This window comes from Amblyraja radiata, chromosome 11, assembly GCF_010909765.2.
Source record: "Amblyraja radiata isolate CabotCenter1 chromosome 11, sAmbRad1.1.pri, whole genome shotgun sequence".
Classification (NCBI taxonomy): domain Eukaryota; kingdom Metazoa; phylum Chordata; class Chondrichthyes; order Rajiformes; family Rajidae; genus Amblyraja; species Amblyraja radiata.
In genome coordinates, this window is record NC_045966.1 from 60,211,533 (window position 1) to 60,229,845 (window position 18,313).

The 18,313-nt window shown below is 45.0% G+C and overlaps 1 protein-coding gene across 1 annotated transcript in view; it reads left to right on the top strand.

Annotated features, from left to right (window-relative positions):
• Positions 1–18,313, top strand: part of stk32a (serine/threonine kinase 32A) — a 292,295-nt gene that overhangs the window by 114,550 nt on the left and 159,432 nt on the right. Inside the window, exon 3 of the mRNA XM_033029996.1 lies at positions 7,049–7,200. Within this exon, the coding sequence (XP_032885887.1) occupies positions 7,049–7,200 (152 nt within the window). The remainder of the gene's footprint in view (positions 1–7,048; positions 7,201–18,313) is intronic.

Consider the following 18,313-nt stretch of genomic DNA (forward strand, 5'->3'; position numbering starts at 1 on the left):
CCTGCAAATGGTTGTTTGGGTGCTTTGGCTTGAAGTTGAAAGGCGCTTCTTACTGCAAATGGTGGCTTGGGTGTGGCTTGAAATTGAAAGGCACTACTTACTGCAAATGGTGGCATGAAGTTGAAAGGCACTACTTACTGAAAATGGTGGCTTAGGAGCTTTGACTTGAAGTTGAAAGGCACTATTACTGCAAATGGTGGCTTGGTTGCTTTGGCTTGAAGTTGAAAGGCACTACTTACTGCAAATGGTGGCTTGGGTGTGGCTTGAAGTTGAAAGACACCACTTACCGCAAATGGTGGCATGAAGTTGAAAGGCACTACTTACTGCAAATGATGGCTTGGGTGTGGCTTGGTTGCCTTGGCTTGAAGTTGAAAGGCACTACTTACTGCAAATGGTGGCTTGGGAGCTTTGGCTTGAAGTTGAAAGGCACTACTTCCTGCAAATGATGGCTTGGGTGTGGCTGAAGTTGAAAGGCACTACTTACTGCAAATGGTGGCTTGGGTGCAATGGCTTGAAGTTAAAAAGCATTACTTACTGCAAATGGGGGCGTGGGTGCATTGGCTTGAAGTTGAAAGGCACTACTTACTGCAAATTGTGGCTTGAAGTTGAAAGGCACTTCTTACTGCAAATGGTGGCTTGGGTGTGGCTTGAAATTGAAAGGCACTACTTACTGCAAATGGTGGCATGAAGTTGAAAGGCACTACTTACTGCAAATGGTGGCTTGGGTGCTTTGGCTTGCAGTTGAAAGGCAGTACTTACTGCAAATGGTGGCTTGGGTGCAATGGCTTGAAGTTGAAAGCATTACTTACTGCAAATTGTGGCATGAAGTTGAAAGGCACTACTTACTGCAAATGGTGGCTTGGGTGCTTTGGCTTGAAGTTGAAAGCACTAGTTACTGCAAATGGTGACTTGGGAGTTTTGGTTTGAAGTTGAAAGGCACTATTTACTGCAAATGGTGGCTTGATAGCTTTGGCTTGAAGTTGAAAGGCACTATTACTGCAAATGGTGGCTTGGTTGCTTTGGCTTGATGTTGAAAGGCACTACTTACTGCAAATGGTGGCTTGGGTGTGGCTTGAAGTTGAAATACACCACTTACTGCAAATGGTGGCATGAAGTTGAAAGGCACTACTTACTGCAAATGGTGGCTTGGTTGCTTTGGTTTTAAGTTGAAAGGCACTACTTACTGCAAATGGTGGCTTGGGAGCTTTGACTTGAAGTTGAAAGGCACTACTTACTGCAAATGGTGGCTTGGGAGCTTTGGCTTGAAGTTGAAAGGCACTATTACTGCAAATGGTAGTTTGGTTGCTTTGGCTTGAAGTTGAAAGGCACTACTTACTGCAAATGGTGGCTTGGGTGTGGCTTGAAGTTGAAAGACACCACTTACTGCAAATGGTGGCATGAGGTTGAAAGAGACTACTTACTGCAAATGGTGGCTTGGGAGCTTTGACTTCAAGTTGAAAGGCACTACTTCCTGCAAATGACGGCTTGGGTGTGGCTTGAAGTTGAAAGGCACTAACTGCAAATGGTGGCTTGGGTGCAATGACTTGAAGTTAAAAGGCATTACTTACTGCAAATGGGGGCGTGGGTGAGCATTGGCTTGAAGTTGAAAGGCACTACTTACTGCAAATTGTGGCTTGAAGTTGAAAGGCACTACTTACTGCAAAAGGTGGCTTGGGAGGTTTGGTTTGAAGTTGAAAGGCACTACTTACTGCAAATGGTGGCTTGGGAGCTTTGGCTTGAAGTTGAAAGGCACTACTTACTGCAAATGGTGGCTTGGTTGCTTTGGCTTGAAGTTGAAAGGCACTACTTACTGCAAATGGTGGCTTGGGAGCTTTGGCTTGAAGTAGAAAAGGCACTATTTACTGCAAATGGTGGCGTGATGGCTTTGGCTTGAAGTTGAATGGCACTACTTACTGCAAATGGTGGCATGGAGTTGAAAGGCACTACTTACTGCAAATGGTGGCTTGGGTGCTTTGGCTTGAAGTTAAAAGGCACTACTGCAAATGCACTTACTTCGTGTTTGCACTGTATATTGATTTTAGATAAAATGCTACCACTTACGGCTGTGATTTTTGGCCATCTTACTCAGTCCCCCTCCGCTGAGCAGGTGCAGAGAATTCTTCCCATCATTGAAAAATAAAAGTGTTATTAGTTTTTTTTTAAATGTTGAGAATCTCTCTCCTGTCAATCACTCCACGAAAGCCACACCTTTTCCGGTGGGGTGGGGGGGGGGGGGGGGGGGTTATAAAACCCGGTAGTGTGGGTGTGGCTCAGTCTCTGCATGATGGGGGAGGGAGAGGTCACGACTCTGTCTGAGCTGTGAATCAACTGAACACACTGAATGTCTACTGAAGTGTGAGTTTGGTATTTTGTGTGGTTTTATGGTGGTTTCACCCTGCATGAAATGGTATGAAGCTGCATTTGAATTTGGTGGCCTTGCACCCTGCTTGAAGTGGAATGAAACTGCACTTGAATTTGGTGGCCTTGCACCCTGCTTGAAATGGAATAAAACTGCACTTGAATTTGGTGGCCTTGCACCCTGCTTGAAGTGGAATGAAACTGCACTTGAATTTGGCGGCATTACATCCTGCTTGAAGTGGTATGAAACTGCACTGAATTTGGTGGCCTTGCACCCTGCTGAAACTGGTATGAAACTGCACTTGAATTTGGTGGCCTTGGATCCAGCTTGAAATGGTATGAAACTGCACTTGAATTCGGTGGCCTTGCACCCTACTTGAAGTGGTTGGAAACTGCACTTGAATTCGGTGGCCTTGCACCCTGCTCAAAGTGGTAAGAAATTGCACTTGAATTTGGTGGCCTTGCACCCTGCTTGAAATGGTAGGAACATGGATTTGAATTTGGTGGCCTTGCACCCTGCTTGAAAAGGAATTTCAAGGAATAGTCATGAGTCAACTGCCAGCCCACCAGCCGTGAGTGAGCTGCCAGCAGATCAGGCTTGAGGGACTGAGCTGCCACCCCAAGAACCCATACCAGCACACCAGAAAGCCCCCCTACTGGCCACCAATATTGGAATTGGTGGAGAGGTGGAATATTGCGCCGGGGGACCAGCCCTCCCGTGTGAACATGGGACCCAACGGGTCCCACTTAGTCTAGTAGAACATAAAACTTTGTGACCAGCAGTGTTCCGCTGAGATCTGTGCTGTGAACTTTGTTGTTTGTGATGTATATAAATGTTGCAGTTGGTTTACTGAAGACCTTAAAATTGGTGTAACTGTGGACAGTGAAGAAAGCTGTTAAAAGGATACAGCAGGAAATAAACCAGATAAGGGCCTGCCAGAAGGGTCTGAAGAAGGGTTTCGTCCCGAAACGTTACCTATCTCCTTCGCTCCATAGATGCTGCTGCACCCGCTGAGTTTCTCCAGCATTTTTGTGTACCTTCGATTTTCCAACATCTGCAGTTCCTTCTTGAACACAAGGGCCTGTCCCACTTGGGTGACAGGTGGCGCATGTAGTGACGCACGGGTGACACACAGTGTCTCCCTGCGTGTCTCATCATGTCGTGCGCCCTGTCACACGCTGACATATGCTGTTCTGCGGGTGATGCCTGGTTAGCGTACAGGGCCGGTCCCACCAGCATGCTACTGCCTGCGGCAAGCACGACCAAACCGGAAGCGGGGGCCGCGCGGAGGTCGAGTGAGTGACGTGAAGTTCGAGCGAAGTCCGCGGGAAGTTCGCTCGTGACGTATGGCGTCAAGACGCTGCGTACGGCGTCAAGACGCTGCGCACGCCCGTCGTGGCGGTGCGTACGGCGTCGAGGCGGCTGCGGGCCGGCAGGCCGTTGCCGCGCGCAATCTTTGAACACGGTCAGTTTTTCGGAGCCCCGCGCGATGTCGGGACCAGCTCCGCACAACTCCATACGGCTCCGGCGATCGAAGTGGGACCGGCCCTGCGAGGCCGTACGGCTCAAGCGACCACGTTAGGTCGCGCTTGCCGCATGGAGTCGCATGCTCGTGGGACAGGCCCTTTAGGGTTAGGGTTAGGGACCACAGATGGGCTGTAAAATATTCTTCCTTCAATGCATGGTTTTTAAACATTAATATATTAAAATTAATACAATAAAATCAATTGTGCAAATGAAAAGATGTCTGAGTCGTTCAGTTTTATTTAGAGATGTATTGGTCCCCTTCCAGGTCCAATCACCATCTCTAACTTTTCACAGCGATGAATTCAGTGAGTGTAGACTGAACTCCCCTCCCCCCCCCTCTTCCCCCCCTCCCACCCCATCCCTCCTTCTCCACTCCCCCCCTACCCTTCTCCCCTCCCCTCTCCCTTCCTCCCTTCCGCCCTCTTCCTCCCTTCTCCCCGCTCCACACTTCTCCCCCCCCTCCCCTCACATCCCCTTCTCCCCCTCTCCCTCCATTCTCCCATTCTCCAACCTCCCCCCTCCCCCCACTTTCCCCCCACACCCCATATTTGTGGATCCAGCCTGTGACAGCTAGATCCCACTAATAGTACTGCACAAAGGCCACATCATCTGTTTTAGTAACATTGACTGTGGGATCAATACAGACTTTGGGAACAACACCCCCCCCCCCCCCCCACCCTCACCTTGTTTCAAACTGGGTGGTGGGTATTTAGACCCAGTGGCCGGAGCAGGTGGGTGGCACTGGTACATTGACAACATTGCCTGTACCCAGTTGAAAAGCCCGCTGCCTCTGGGGGTTTGGAGAGACCATTGGAAGAGAGATCTGCCTCTGGGACAACTCCTGGCCAACAGTTTAGTTCCCATGCAGAACATTGGGGGTTCGAGTCCAACGCCTGGGGCCCCTGTGTCACATTTAGTTTAGAGATACAGTGCCCTTCAGCCCACCGAGTCCACACCAACCAGCGATCCCCCGCACACTATCCCACACACACTAGGGACAATTTATACTTATTCTAAGCCTATCAACCGAGAGATAGGGTTAGGGTTAGGGTTTCCTCCTGCATTCCAAAGGCGCACAGGTTTGTACAAATTGTCCCGTGTGTGGGATAGTGTGTGTGGGATCGCTGGTCGCAGGCTGAGTCCACAAATAGGGGGCGTCGGGGAAAGTGGGGTGGGGGGGGGGAGAATGGGAGAAGGGAGGGAAAGTAGCAAAACACGTAGATAAAGTGGTAAATTTAGAGTATTGTATTCAGTTCTGGGCACCATGTTATAGGAAAGATGTTGTTAAGTTGGAAAGGGTGCAGAAAAGATTTACAAGGATGTTGCCAGTACTTGACGATCTGACCTCTAGGGAGAGGTTGAGCTGGCTGGGGTTCTATTCCCTGGAGCACAGGAGGATGAGGGGTGATCTTAAAGACGTGTATAAAATAATAAGAGGCATAGATCGGGTGGATGCACAGTCTCTTGCCCAGGGTGTTGGAATCAAGAATCAGAGGTCATAGGCTTAAATTAAAGGGGGAAAGATTTTATCGGAATCAAACTTTTTCACGCAAAGGGTGGTGGGTGTGTGGAATACTATAGCTAATATTCTCCAATTCAGGCAATATCCCGGTGTACCTCTTCTGCACCCTCTCCAATGCCTCCTCATCTTCCCTGTAATGATACAACCTGAAATGTGCACAACATTTCCATGTGACCTAACCCTCGTCTTATAGAGCTGCAACATTTATTGTTAATATGCCGAATGATAATGGAAAATGTACATTTGTTTCTCACCCTGGCAGCTTGTATCAACATATACAATCCACTCATCTCTCTTTACTCGTTGTACCAAAAATCTGTACACTTTCTTATAGTGTGGCAATGCTGTGCATGTTTCTTAATTAGGCAACACGCCTATGAAGTATTTGAGAGTCTTTCGCACAGGACCCAGGTATTTATTGCAGGGCCTGGGTCCTGTGCATCAGTCGGATCCTAGATTGTCTGAGCTCAAATTCTGTGCCTGAAAGGCGGTGGAAGAAGACTTATACCGATCGATGTCTTTGTGAAACTTTTTTTTGTTTTATGAAATAAGGCACAGTGCCACGGACAGGTGGGGATTAGTAAATATGGAATATTAACTAATATTATCCTGATGCAAGGCAATGGCTTCAATTTAATGCAACAAATTGCACAAGATCAGGGAAGATATTTAACTTTAGCCTTTAGACTTTCGAGATACAGGGTGGAAACAGGCCCTTTGGCCCACCGAGTCCACGGCGACCAGCGATCACCTCGTACACTTGGCAATGCACTATGCAAAAATATATAAATAAGGAGATGTGGAACGTGAAAAGGTTATCAAACCCATTTCTTGCATGGAGCATGCAAAATTTCCTTATTTTATCTTACCCCATGTATTTAATTTCTGGAGAGAAGGTTTGGCCAAATGTCACCTTCCTTCCAGAAGCAATGAAGCAAATCCCCATGATACTGATCTCACCTCTCCAATTTCTCTCTAGTTTGATTGCTTTTAGCTCATTTTGTCAGCAGCACATAACTATTTAATCCACAAGCACTTTAACTTAATGGTTTCTGTTGGGTTGGGTGCAGGCTGAGACATAATTCTGACCCATCTCAACTGGTGAGATATTGATGAAGTTGTTTTGGCAATAAAATTATTGCGCCCAACTATCTTTACTTTTAATACCCAATCAACCTTTCCTAATATGTAACTTTTTAGATTAAGAAGTGGTGGCTTAGTGGCGCAGTGGTAGAGTTGCTGCCTGTCAGCACCGGAGACCCAGTTTCGATCCTGTCTATGGGTGCTGTCTGTACGGAGTTTGTACATTCTCCCCATGACCTAGCTGGGTTTTCCCCGGGTGCCCCACTTCCTCCCGTACGCTAAATATGTACAGGTTTGTAGGTTAATTGGCTTGGTAAAATTATAAATTGTCCCTTGTGTGTAGGGTAGTGTTAGTGTACGGGGATTGCTGGTCAGTGTTGACTCGGTGGGCCGAAGGGCCTATTTCCACGCCGTATCTCTAAACTAAACTAAATTAAAGATTTGAAAGTTTTGACACCAGATTTTAAGGCGGTCAAACAATTAACATGCATGATTTATTATTTAGTGCATTTATTCACACCCACCTCTCATGTATATGTTTTGTTTGTGGTTACTAGGTATGCATTGTACAGAAGAAAGATTCAAAGAAGATGTATGCTATGAAATACATGAACAAGCAGCAGTGTGTAGAACGTAATGAAGTGCGGAATGTCTTCAAAGAGTTGCAAGTCATGCAGGGTCTGGAGCACCCGTTTCTTGTCAATTTATGGTGAGTATTTACTGCTTTTAAGGTGTTCTTCATTTTCATGTGCCAAATTTAACTGGAAACTCCTCCATCATACCATGTGGTTTATGCTGAAACGGTGAATACCAACTTTTACCCATTTCTATTTTATGTAACTACCGTACTTCCCTCCTTTTATTCCATCCATCATACTTCTTTCTCATTTACATCCCAGACATCCTATTTACCCATACATATTCTATAGATCCAATTTACCTCTACTTATATATCTTAATTATGTAACGTAATTTTGTTCTAATATTCAGTGTATTCTCCTTTATCCTGATGCAAGGGTTTTGACCCGAAGTGTCAACAATTCCTCCCCACCACCACAAATACAGCTCAACCCTCACAGTCCCTCCAGCTGAATGTTTGTTGTCCATATTCCAGCATCTGCAGATTCTTGTGTCATCAATTTATTCGATCCTGATAGAATGCCTTCTCTGATTGTTGTCGCCGCTCAACAGGACTCTGCCACCTTGCATTCATTTTCCAGACACATTTTATTTACTTGTGTAACAGTCCCAGTTACCAAACTGCTCTGAAATTCTACTCTGAACTGTCAGCTTTTAGACAGATTCTGGCCCTTGAAATCGTGCGCACTTTCTAATTCCTTATCACCGATCACAATACATTCTCAAAACACTAATAGAAATACAATAACACTAATACAAACATAACTACATGTTATTTAATCATGTATTTGTATTCAATTTTAGTGAGGATGATTATCAAGAACCTGTGTAGGAAGGGACTGCAGATGCTGGTTTAAACCGAAGATGGACACAAAATGCTGGAGTAACTCAGCAGGTCAGGCAGCATCTCTGGAGAGAAGAAGGGTCTCGATCCGAAACGTCACCCAGTCCTTCTCTCCAGAGATGCTGCCTGTCCCGCTGAGTTACCCCAGCTTTTTGTGGCTATTATCAAGAACCTTGTGTTCTAGATTAAAACTAGCTATACATCAAAGGATGACTGTCAAGAACCTTGTGCTGTCCGCCACGAATGTCCAAAGGTCCTTGTGTTGTACAGCTATCTTAACCTTTATCATACTGCAAAGTCCACATGGTATATCAGCATAAAGTGGTAATATTCATTGAAGACATGCTGAATTCCTTCTGAAGAAGTTGGGGCATTTTTGTGCTTTCCTGGTCATAGTGTCAATGTGGTTGAACCAGTACAAATTATTGGTGATATTTACACCATATACCTGTAGTGCAAATCTCACATTTACCTGTCTTTATGCTGCAGATCCTATTTATTTATTTGTATGCTATCTGTTACATTTGTATAGTTCTCTCTGTACATTGTACATGTTGACATGCACCCTGTGCAATCCAAGGCACTGACACTAACAAAGAAAATCCGACACTATGAATGGCACCAAAGTAAATTGAAGATGAAGGGCTTTAAGGAGAAGTGTGATAATAAAAAGGGGGAAATAGAAGAGTACGAGGGAACTGCAGATGCTGTTTTACACCGACGATAGACACAAAATGCTGAGTAACTCAGTGGGACAAGCAGCATCTCTGGTGAGAAGGAATGGGTGACGTATCGGCTCAAGACCCTTCTTCAGATTGAGAGTCAGAGGAGGGGAAGACTAGAGACACTTCACACCTGACCCTACCCATATCTCTAGTTTCCCCTTCCCTGACTCTCAGTCTGAAGAATGCTCTCAACCTGATACGTCACCCATTCCTTCTCTCCAGAGAGAGATGCTGTTTGTCCCACTGAGTTAGTCCATCATTCTGTGTCTCTCTTTAATGAGTTACCAGGATCCTGTTCGCCAGAATTCTGACGTAATTGACTTAACCTTCCTTTTTCTGACTTCGGTTGAAGACCGGTTATAACTTCTTGTTTCAGTCCATATGAATTGACATTGGCTTTATACTTAAAATGTGATTATGTTGTGGTTTAATCTCAGTTGTGTATAGGAGATGTATTCTCATTTCTTTGAGCAGATGAGGACTAAGATCATTATGACTCCACTATGTCTTTTTTGGAGAACTTGCGATGCTTCCTTTGGTAATGTGAGCAGAACTGGTGATGGAGGCCCACATGATAGTGTCATTTTTGACAGGCACGTGGATCATAATGATAATCATAATTTATTAGCCAAGTACGTTTTGCAACATATGAGGAATTTGATTTGCAGTCATACCAATGAAGAACAACAAGACACCCAAATAAACTTTTAACATGAACATCCACCACAGTGACTCCCCCACATTCCTCACTGTGATGGAAGGCAATAATGTTCAATCTTCTTCCCTTCTTTGTTCTGTCGGGGTACTCAATCCTTCAATTTGCAGGGAATGGATGGGTACAGTTCATATACATCAGGTATGGCACAGACATTGTGGGCCAAAGGACCTGTTCCTATGCTGAACAGTTTTATGTTCTTAGTTCCAAGTGATATGCCAACCAAATAACTCAGGATACAATCTCACCGATATTTGCATATTGATGAACAGAAATTTTCACAGTTCATTTTCTTTATTAATCGATCCAGCTTAAAGTTACTAAATCGGGAAAGCACCAAATAGGTATTAATCAGAAGCTGCTGCACCAAGTATGACTACCAATTTAATATCCTTTAACCAATCTTGAATCCCTCTAACTCTTTTTCAACAATCCTTCATCTTCCCCCCCGACATCCAATGTTGTTCCACTTCATTTGTCACCTAACAGTTCTCCAATTCTCTCCACATCTACCCCAAGGTTTAGTTTATTTTAGTTTAGTTTAGATATACAACACAGAAACAGACCTTACAGCCCACAGAGTCCGCACCGGTCAGCGATCCCCGCACATTAACACTATCCTACACACACTGGGGACAATTTTACATTCATACAAAGCCTATTAACCTATATACTTGTACGTCATTTGGTGGGTGGGAAGAAACCGAAGATCTCAGAGAAAACCCACGCAGGTCACAGGGAGAACATACAAACTCCGTACAGACAAGCTCCCATAGCCAGGATCGAACCCGGGTCTATGGCACTGTAAGGCAGTAGCTCTACCGTTACCGTAGTAACGGTACTTACCGCGAGGTATTTTCATCGCCCACATGACACCAGCCTTCCTCTACGTTCCTCTCACAAAGAGCCTCCTCAAATTTATTTATTCCCACAAGTCTTTTGTTGCCTTTTAAAAATGTATCCTTTTGTTGATGTTAGGTTTTCCTTCCTTTCCTTTCAAATGTGCCGCTGAATTCTTATACAGTAATAAAAGGAAATATTAAATAATAGATGCTTGTTCAAATAATGGAGCAATTCACATGCCAGACAAATGGCTTTGGTGTTGCAAACACTTGTGATAGTTGCATTAAATGGTCATTGCGATTTATCTCTTGTTGGTGTTGGACAGGGTCTGATTAGTTGTTGGACAGGGTCTGATTAGGAACAGTCAACATGGATTTGTGCCTGGAAGGTCATGTTTGGCTAATCTTCTTGAATTTTTTTGAAGAGGTTACTAGGGAAATTAATGAGGGTAAAGCGGTGGATGTTGTCTATATGGACTTAAGTAAGGCCTTTGACAAGGTTCCACATGGAAGGTTGGTTAAGAAGGTTCAATTGTTGGGTATTAATAGTGGAGTAGCAAGATGGATTCAACAGTGGCTGAATGGGAGATACCAGAGAGTAATGGTGGATAACTGTTTGTCAGGTTGGAGGCCGGTGACTAGTGGGGTGCCTCAGGGATCTGTGTTGGGTCCACTGTTGTTTGTCATATACATCAATGATCTGGATGATGGTGTGGTAAATTGGATTAGTAAATATGCAGTTGATACTAAGATAGGAGGTGTTGTGGATAATGAAGTAGATTTTCAAAGTCTACAGAGAGATTTAGGCCATTTGGAAGAGTGGGCAGAAAGATGGCAAATGGACATTAGTGCTGATAAGTGTGAGGTGCTACATCTTGGCAGGACAAATCAAAATAGGACGTACATGGTAAATGGTAGCGAATTGAGGAATGCAGTTGAACAGAGGGATTTAGGAATAACTGTGCATAGTTCCCTGAAGGTGGAATCTCATGTAGATCGGGTGGTAAAGAAAGCTTTTGGTGTGCTGGCCTTTATAAATCAGAACATTGAGTATAGAAGTTGGGATGTAATCTTAAAATTGTACAAGGCATTGGTGAGGCCAATTCTGGAACATGGTGTACAATTTTGGTCTTCAAATTATAGGAAAGATGTCAACAAAATAGAGAGAGTACGGAGGAGATTTACTAGAATGTTGCCTGGGTTTCAGCACCTAAGTTACAGAGAAAGGTTGAACAAGATAGGTCTTTATTCTTTGGAGCGCAGAAGGTTAAGGGGGGGACTTGATAGAGGTCTTTAAAATTATGAGAGGTATCGACAGAGTTGACGTGGATAAGCTTTTTCCATTGAGAGTAGGGAAGGTTCAAACAAGAGGACATGATTTGAGAATTAAGGGACAAAAGTTTAGGGGTAACATGAGGGGGAACTTCTTTACTCAGAGAGTGGTAGCGGTGTGGAATGAGCTTCTGGTGGAAGTGGTGGAGGCAGGTTTGTTTTTATCATTTAAAAATAAATTGGATAGGTATATGGACGGGAAAGGAATGGAGGGTTATGGTCTGAGTGCAGGTAGATGGGACTAGGTGAGAGTAAGTGTTCGGCACAGACTAGAAGGGCCGAGATGGCCTGTTTCCGTGCTGTAATTGTTATATGGTTATATGGTTATATGGTGTTGTGTGGAGGTAAGGTGCTACATTGAGCCTTTAAGATTGTCAACAGCAGCCTTTCTTTTGGTGCCATTGTCGATTCTCCTTGGAACACACTGAACCATTTATAAACTTCAACACATGATCAAAGAAACCTCGAAATACTACTTACCTAGTCCAATTTAGTCAGACAGGAAACAGAGTTTTTGCTAATTTTAGTGAGTAGATAGTATTGTGTTTAAAACTCCTCATTTAAAAGAAACAATTTCAGCCCAAAAATGTCCATGACAGATCCACACCATGGTCTGCGTGCAGAAGCTTGCTCTTCTGAAGAAAGGTCTCGACCCAAAACCTCACCTATTCCTTTTCTCCAGAGATGCTGTCTGACCCTTCTGAGTTACTCCAGTTTTTTGTGTGTACCTTTGCTGAAAGATTATCTGTTAGGAAGATAATATAGTACTCAAGACAAAATGTTTACATTTGATAGGGTGTTTCTTAACATCAGGATGTTCCAATGAAGTCATTTTGAAGTGTAATCACTGTACTAATGTTGAGATCAACTGGACAATTTGCATCCAACAAGATCCCACAAATAGAAAATGCTCATTTGTAGTGGCCATAGTCATGCCAATTTTACCTTAAGGGAAGGTAGACAAAAATGCTGGAGAAACTCAGCAGGTGAGGCAGCATCTATGGAGTGAAGGAAATAGGCAACGTTTCGGGCCGAAACAAGGGAAACTGATTTTTAAACATTCAAATAAATATTGGCACATTGCTGTCCATGAATAGTGAAAAATCGGATTTACATTTCAGATGCTGTTTGAATTATTTTGATGAAAGGCCAGCATTAAAAACATAACTTCACCTTCTTTATAAATGTACGTGGTTCTTGTAGCCCATTTATTCAAAAAGCTTGTTTCTTTCCTTTGATGCATCCTTCAATTACTCTTCCAAGAATTGTTTGCAATTTCTCTCTTACAACAGACCATTTAATGACTGTCTGCTACAATGCACATAATGGGAAAATAGAAATATGATACGAGCAAAACAATGTTGAATAAGAAACAGACAGCTGGAATGTCAAGTGGTCAAGATAAAAAGCAACATTGCTGAAGATAAAAAAGCCATCATATGCGGAGAGAGCTATACAAATGTAACATGTAGCATACAAATAAATAATTACAATCTGCAGCATAGAGACAGGTGGAAATGATTAAATCCACTTGTCTTTGAAATATCTATAATATGTATTTATTCATTCTATCAATACAATATTTATTCATTGTCATTTGAACCTCAATGAGGCTCAAACGAAACTCTGTTTCTACAGCCATACAAAAAGAAACAATTTCTACAAGACACACAAACAATTCAATTCACACAAACATCCATCACAGTGAATCTCCTCCTTACTGTGATGGAAGGCAAAGTCTTTTCTCTCCCCTGTGTTCCATTTTTCTCCCGATGTTAAAGCCCCCAGGCGGGCGATGGTAAGTCCCACGGCCGTTAAGGCCGCGCAGGGCGATGTACGGCCCCGCTCCAGGTCTTAATGTCTCAACGGGGAGCCCCCGGCGGGCCCTCAACGACACCGGAGACCCGACAGGAAAAAGGTTGGGTCTCCCGTGCAGGGAAGAGATTTAAAAGTTCCCCCCGCCCCCCACATATACACAGTTAAAAACAATATAAAAGAACTCAACAAACTTCATTCAACTGGACAAAAAAAAAATCAAGAAAAGCTATTGAAACCTTCTAGCCAGCAGCAAGGTGGGAGTATCCTGACCAGTAGGACAGCAGCAGTGAAGAAGGCAGCTCACTGCCACTTGCTGAGGGAGTAACTCGGAATGGGAAATAAGTGCATAAAAACATAAAATAAAACATTGTCTTTTGGACTCTGTGACAACTCCATTCCGAAGTCCTTATCTTGTAACCTTATTGAAAAGCCAACAGCAAGTGTGTCCGACCACGACTGTACGGAAAACTTAAAGATACAGTTAGATCAAAGGAATAGGCTTATTGTAACCGCCCCCACCCCCCCGTAAATTAGGGGTATGGAGAATTTCAGAAATCATGAAAGGCACAAGGAAAAGGAAGCAGAATATGCTAGTTGGCTTGCGAGAAAGAAAAGTCGATTTTAAGGCTAATATTTCCCAATACCCTTTTAACAAAATATCTACAGGATTCAAGGATTTGGATCAATACAATACAATACAATACAATACAATACAATATTTATTACATGTCATTTGAACCTCAGTGAGGCTCAAACGAAACTCCGTTTCCACAGCCATACAAACAAAGACTATTTCCTACAGACATACACACAATTCAATTTACACAAACATCCATCACAGTGAACCTCCTCCTCACTGTGATGGAAGGCAAAGTCTTTTCTCTCCCCTGCACCATTTCACTCCCGATGTCGAAGCCCCAGGCGGGCGATGATAAGTCCCACAGCCATTTTAGGCCGTGCCGGGCGATGTACGGTCCCGCTCCCGGTCTAAATGTCACTAAGTTGGAGCCCCCGGCGGGCGTTCGAATGTCCCACGGCCATGAAGCCGCGCCGGGCGATGTACGGCCCCGCTCCGGGTCTTTCCAACCCCGCGACACGGGCTAGAGAAGTCGCGTTGCGGGAGCTCCGGAAAGCGGTCTCTCCACCCGGACCCGCGAGCTCCCGATGTCCAAGTCCACCGGACCTGCGGCTGCAGCTGGAGCCTCCGAGCTACGTGGTCGGGCCGCAGCAGCGAGTCACCACCGCTCCCCACGCTCCGATGCCGGCCAGCCCCACGATGGTAAGTCTGCAGCTCCGCAGGCTCCGTGACTGGAGCCCCCAGGTCGTTCAGGCTGGAGGCCGCTCCACGGTGCTAGGCCCCAACGACAATGGAGACCCGACAGGAAAAATGTCGGGTCTCCCGTACAGGGAAGAGATTTTAAAAAGTTACTCCCTTCCCCCCCCCCCCCCGCCCCCCACATACACAGTTAAAAACACGATTAAAAAACACAAACAACTACATTTAACTAGACAATAAATAAAAAAAAGACAGACAGGCTGTAGGGGCCGCTGCAACACAGAGTCGCGCCGAAATGGTGAAAGCACACGATGAAGAGCACTAATAACTATTTATTAAAGCTAAATAGAAGTTAAATATTGAAAGCAACTTACAAAATAGTAACAATACAAGATAACATGTCTCACACCGCTCTGCGTCTTGGTGTCTCCTGGCTGCACCAGCTGGCACCGGCACACACCATGGTCCAAGCTTTTCCACTCTATCTGGGTGAGGCTCTCTTTAATCTCTACTCTAGTGGTGGAAACATGCACTTCTATAATAAGTGTTATCTCTAAGAACAACAGGTGACTATGTGTCAAGCTAACTATCCTCCTTGGTACCGCAATGGCACGAGTTACGTGTCCTATTACACGCTCAGCTATTCTCGGATGTCTCTAGGAAAGCAAAGCTTATCTCAGTGACCTCACAGGTGGCCTTGTGATTTACTGGTCCCTTTGAGTTAGCCTAAGTATTCTTTGAAAATATCTACTTGTTTTCCTAAGTAGGGTTTGAAATGCGGTGCTGCTCATTTTGCTGACATTTCCATTTTAGCTGACCTAGTCTGTTTACCCTTATATTACAACCTCCTCCTTCACCTCCATCCAGGGAACCCATCCAGGGAACCCATAGCCCCGCTTGCCCCCACGGTGATATTGAATTGAATTGAATTGAATTGAAATAATTTAATTGCCACACAACCAAGGTCGGTGGTATTTGGGTTGGGTATTTGGGTGATATCACACTGGCCAACGAACTGAACACCTTCTTTGCCCGGTTCGAAACTGGCAACACCACCAGGAGTGGAATAACCCCGGCCATGGCGGAGGGACAGGCCTTAACACTGAGCACTCAGGAGGTACAGTGCGCTCTGCGTAGGATCAATCCACGCAAGGCTGCAGGCCCGGATGGAGTCCAGGGAAGGGTACTAAAGGACTGTGCTGTACAGCTGGAGGAGGTATTCACGAGAATCTTCAATCTATCTCTATCTCTGGCAACGGTCCCCAAGTGCCTGAAAACAGCCACCATAGTGCCGGTGCCGAAAAAGTCCAAAGTCACCAACCTGAACGACTACCGGCCGGTTGCCCTAACTCCAATCCCAATGAAGTGCTTCGAAAGGCTGGTCCTCTCCCATATCAAATCCAGCATCCCTGCCTCACTGGACTCTCATCAATTTGCATACAGGGCAAATAGATCAACAGAGGATGCCATCTCTCTGGCTCTTCACACTGTCCTGACCCACCTGGATAGACAGGGCACGTACGTGAGGATGCTCTTCATTGACTATAGCTCTGCATTCAATACGGTCATCCCCACCAAGCTCACCACCAAACTCCACCAGCTAGGCCTCAGCTCGCCGATATGCGATTGGATCCTGAACTTTCTGACAGAGCGACCGCAGGCAGTGAGACTGGGCCCGCACCTGTCCTCCACTATCACCCTGAGCACCGGCACACCACAGGGCTGTGTACTAAGCCCCATGCTCTACTCCCTCTTCACTCACGACTGTGTTCCTGCATTCGACACCAACACCATCGTGAAGTTTGCAGACGACACAACAGTGATTGGGCTGATCACCAACGGTGATGAAACAAAATACAGAGCGGAGGTGCAGAACCTGGCGGACTGGTGCACACGTAACAACTTGTCACTAAACACCTCCAAGACCAAGGAGCTGATTATTGACTTCAGGAGGTCCCATAATGGAGAATACGCCCCAATCTCCATTTACGGGGAAAGTGTGGAGAGAGTGTCCAGCTTTAAGTTTCTGGGCACTCACATTTCAGAGGACCTCACATGGTCCACCAACACCGCTGCGCTGGTCAAGAAGGCACAGCAACGACTGTTCTTCCTGAGGACATTAAAAAAGACTGGTCTGCCCCAACAGCTGCTGACAACGTTTTACCGCTGCACCACAGAGAGCATATTAACGTATGGCATCTCTGTGTGGTATCTCAGCTGCACGGAGGCGGAGAGGAGAGCTCTTCAGCGCGTCGTCCACAGAGCGCAGAGGATCATTGGGACAGAGCTACCAGCCTTGGAGGGCATCTACCACACACGGTGCCTCAGGAAGGCCATCAGCATCCATAAAGACTCATCACACCCCTGTAACGGACTGTTCGAACTACTTCCCTCCGGCAGACGTTACAAGGCCTTCTACGCCCGAACCTCCAGACTCAGAAACAGCTTTATTCCAAGAGCTATAGCGGCTCTGAACCGGCCCTGCTGAGTGCCCCCCACCCCCCCTGGACTGTCTCCCTCGGATGGTCACGACACACAGCTTATTTATTTATTTTACTTTTCTTTTTCATCGGTTGGAGCTGCATACTAAATCTCGTTGCACTGACGTGCAATGACAATAAAAGATAGTATTATTATTATTATCCTCTAACTTCAACTAATACTGACTTTCCTTCTCTCTCCATCCCTCCCCCATCGTAGTTCTCTGGCAATTTTTGTCTGCCCTCCAGGTAAAATGTTATCTTTGTATGCCTCGTTGTCGTCTTCACCCAGATAACAATGATCTATTCTACATTCTCCTTGAGCTTCATCCCCTTTGATCTCTCATTGTCACACCTTGCTCTTCCATATCTCTGTGTCTCCCTCTCCCCTAACTCTCAGTCTGAAGAAGGGTCTTGACCCGAAACGTCACCCATTTCTTTCTATCCAGAGATGCTGCCTGTCCCGTTGAGTTACTCCAGCATTTTATGCCTGTCTTCTATAATAAGCAATTTGCAGGATTTACACCCCATCTGCCATTGGCACATTATCTGCATGGAGCTTGCCATCTACAAAATAAACTTACCGATGCTTCTTTGACAACACCTCCAACACCAGCAATGACAAGTCATTATAAGCATGTTGGAAATGTATCACAAAATTATTTAATCAGTGTTGGGTCTCCTAACCTAGGTGTATCTTTTCCTCATGGCCTAGATGTTTCAAGAAGGAAACTTACCCCCTCAAGGACAATTATGGATACAAACCAATTGGTGTGCCAATGACATCTGCATCCACATTTCCAGAGAAAATTAACACAGGACTGCGATTAACCAGTTGTTTCCTCAAATATATATATATTTTTTACTCTAGGATGGTGTGTAGAAACACTTAAATTATTTATCAATTGGCAAACCCTCAAGCAAGTCCTACTAGTTTAACTCTTTACATTAATTCTTTTGTTTGTTCCACACCAATGTGTGTCTCTTGAATATAGACATAAAATGCTGGAGTAAATGGCCTGTCCCACATACAAGATTTTTTCGGCGACTTTCCGGCACCCGTCATAGTCGCAGCAGGTCGCCGAAAATTTTCAACATGTTGAAAATCCAACGGCGACCAGAAAAAGGTACGCCTCTTTGGGCGACTACTC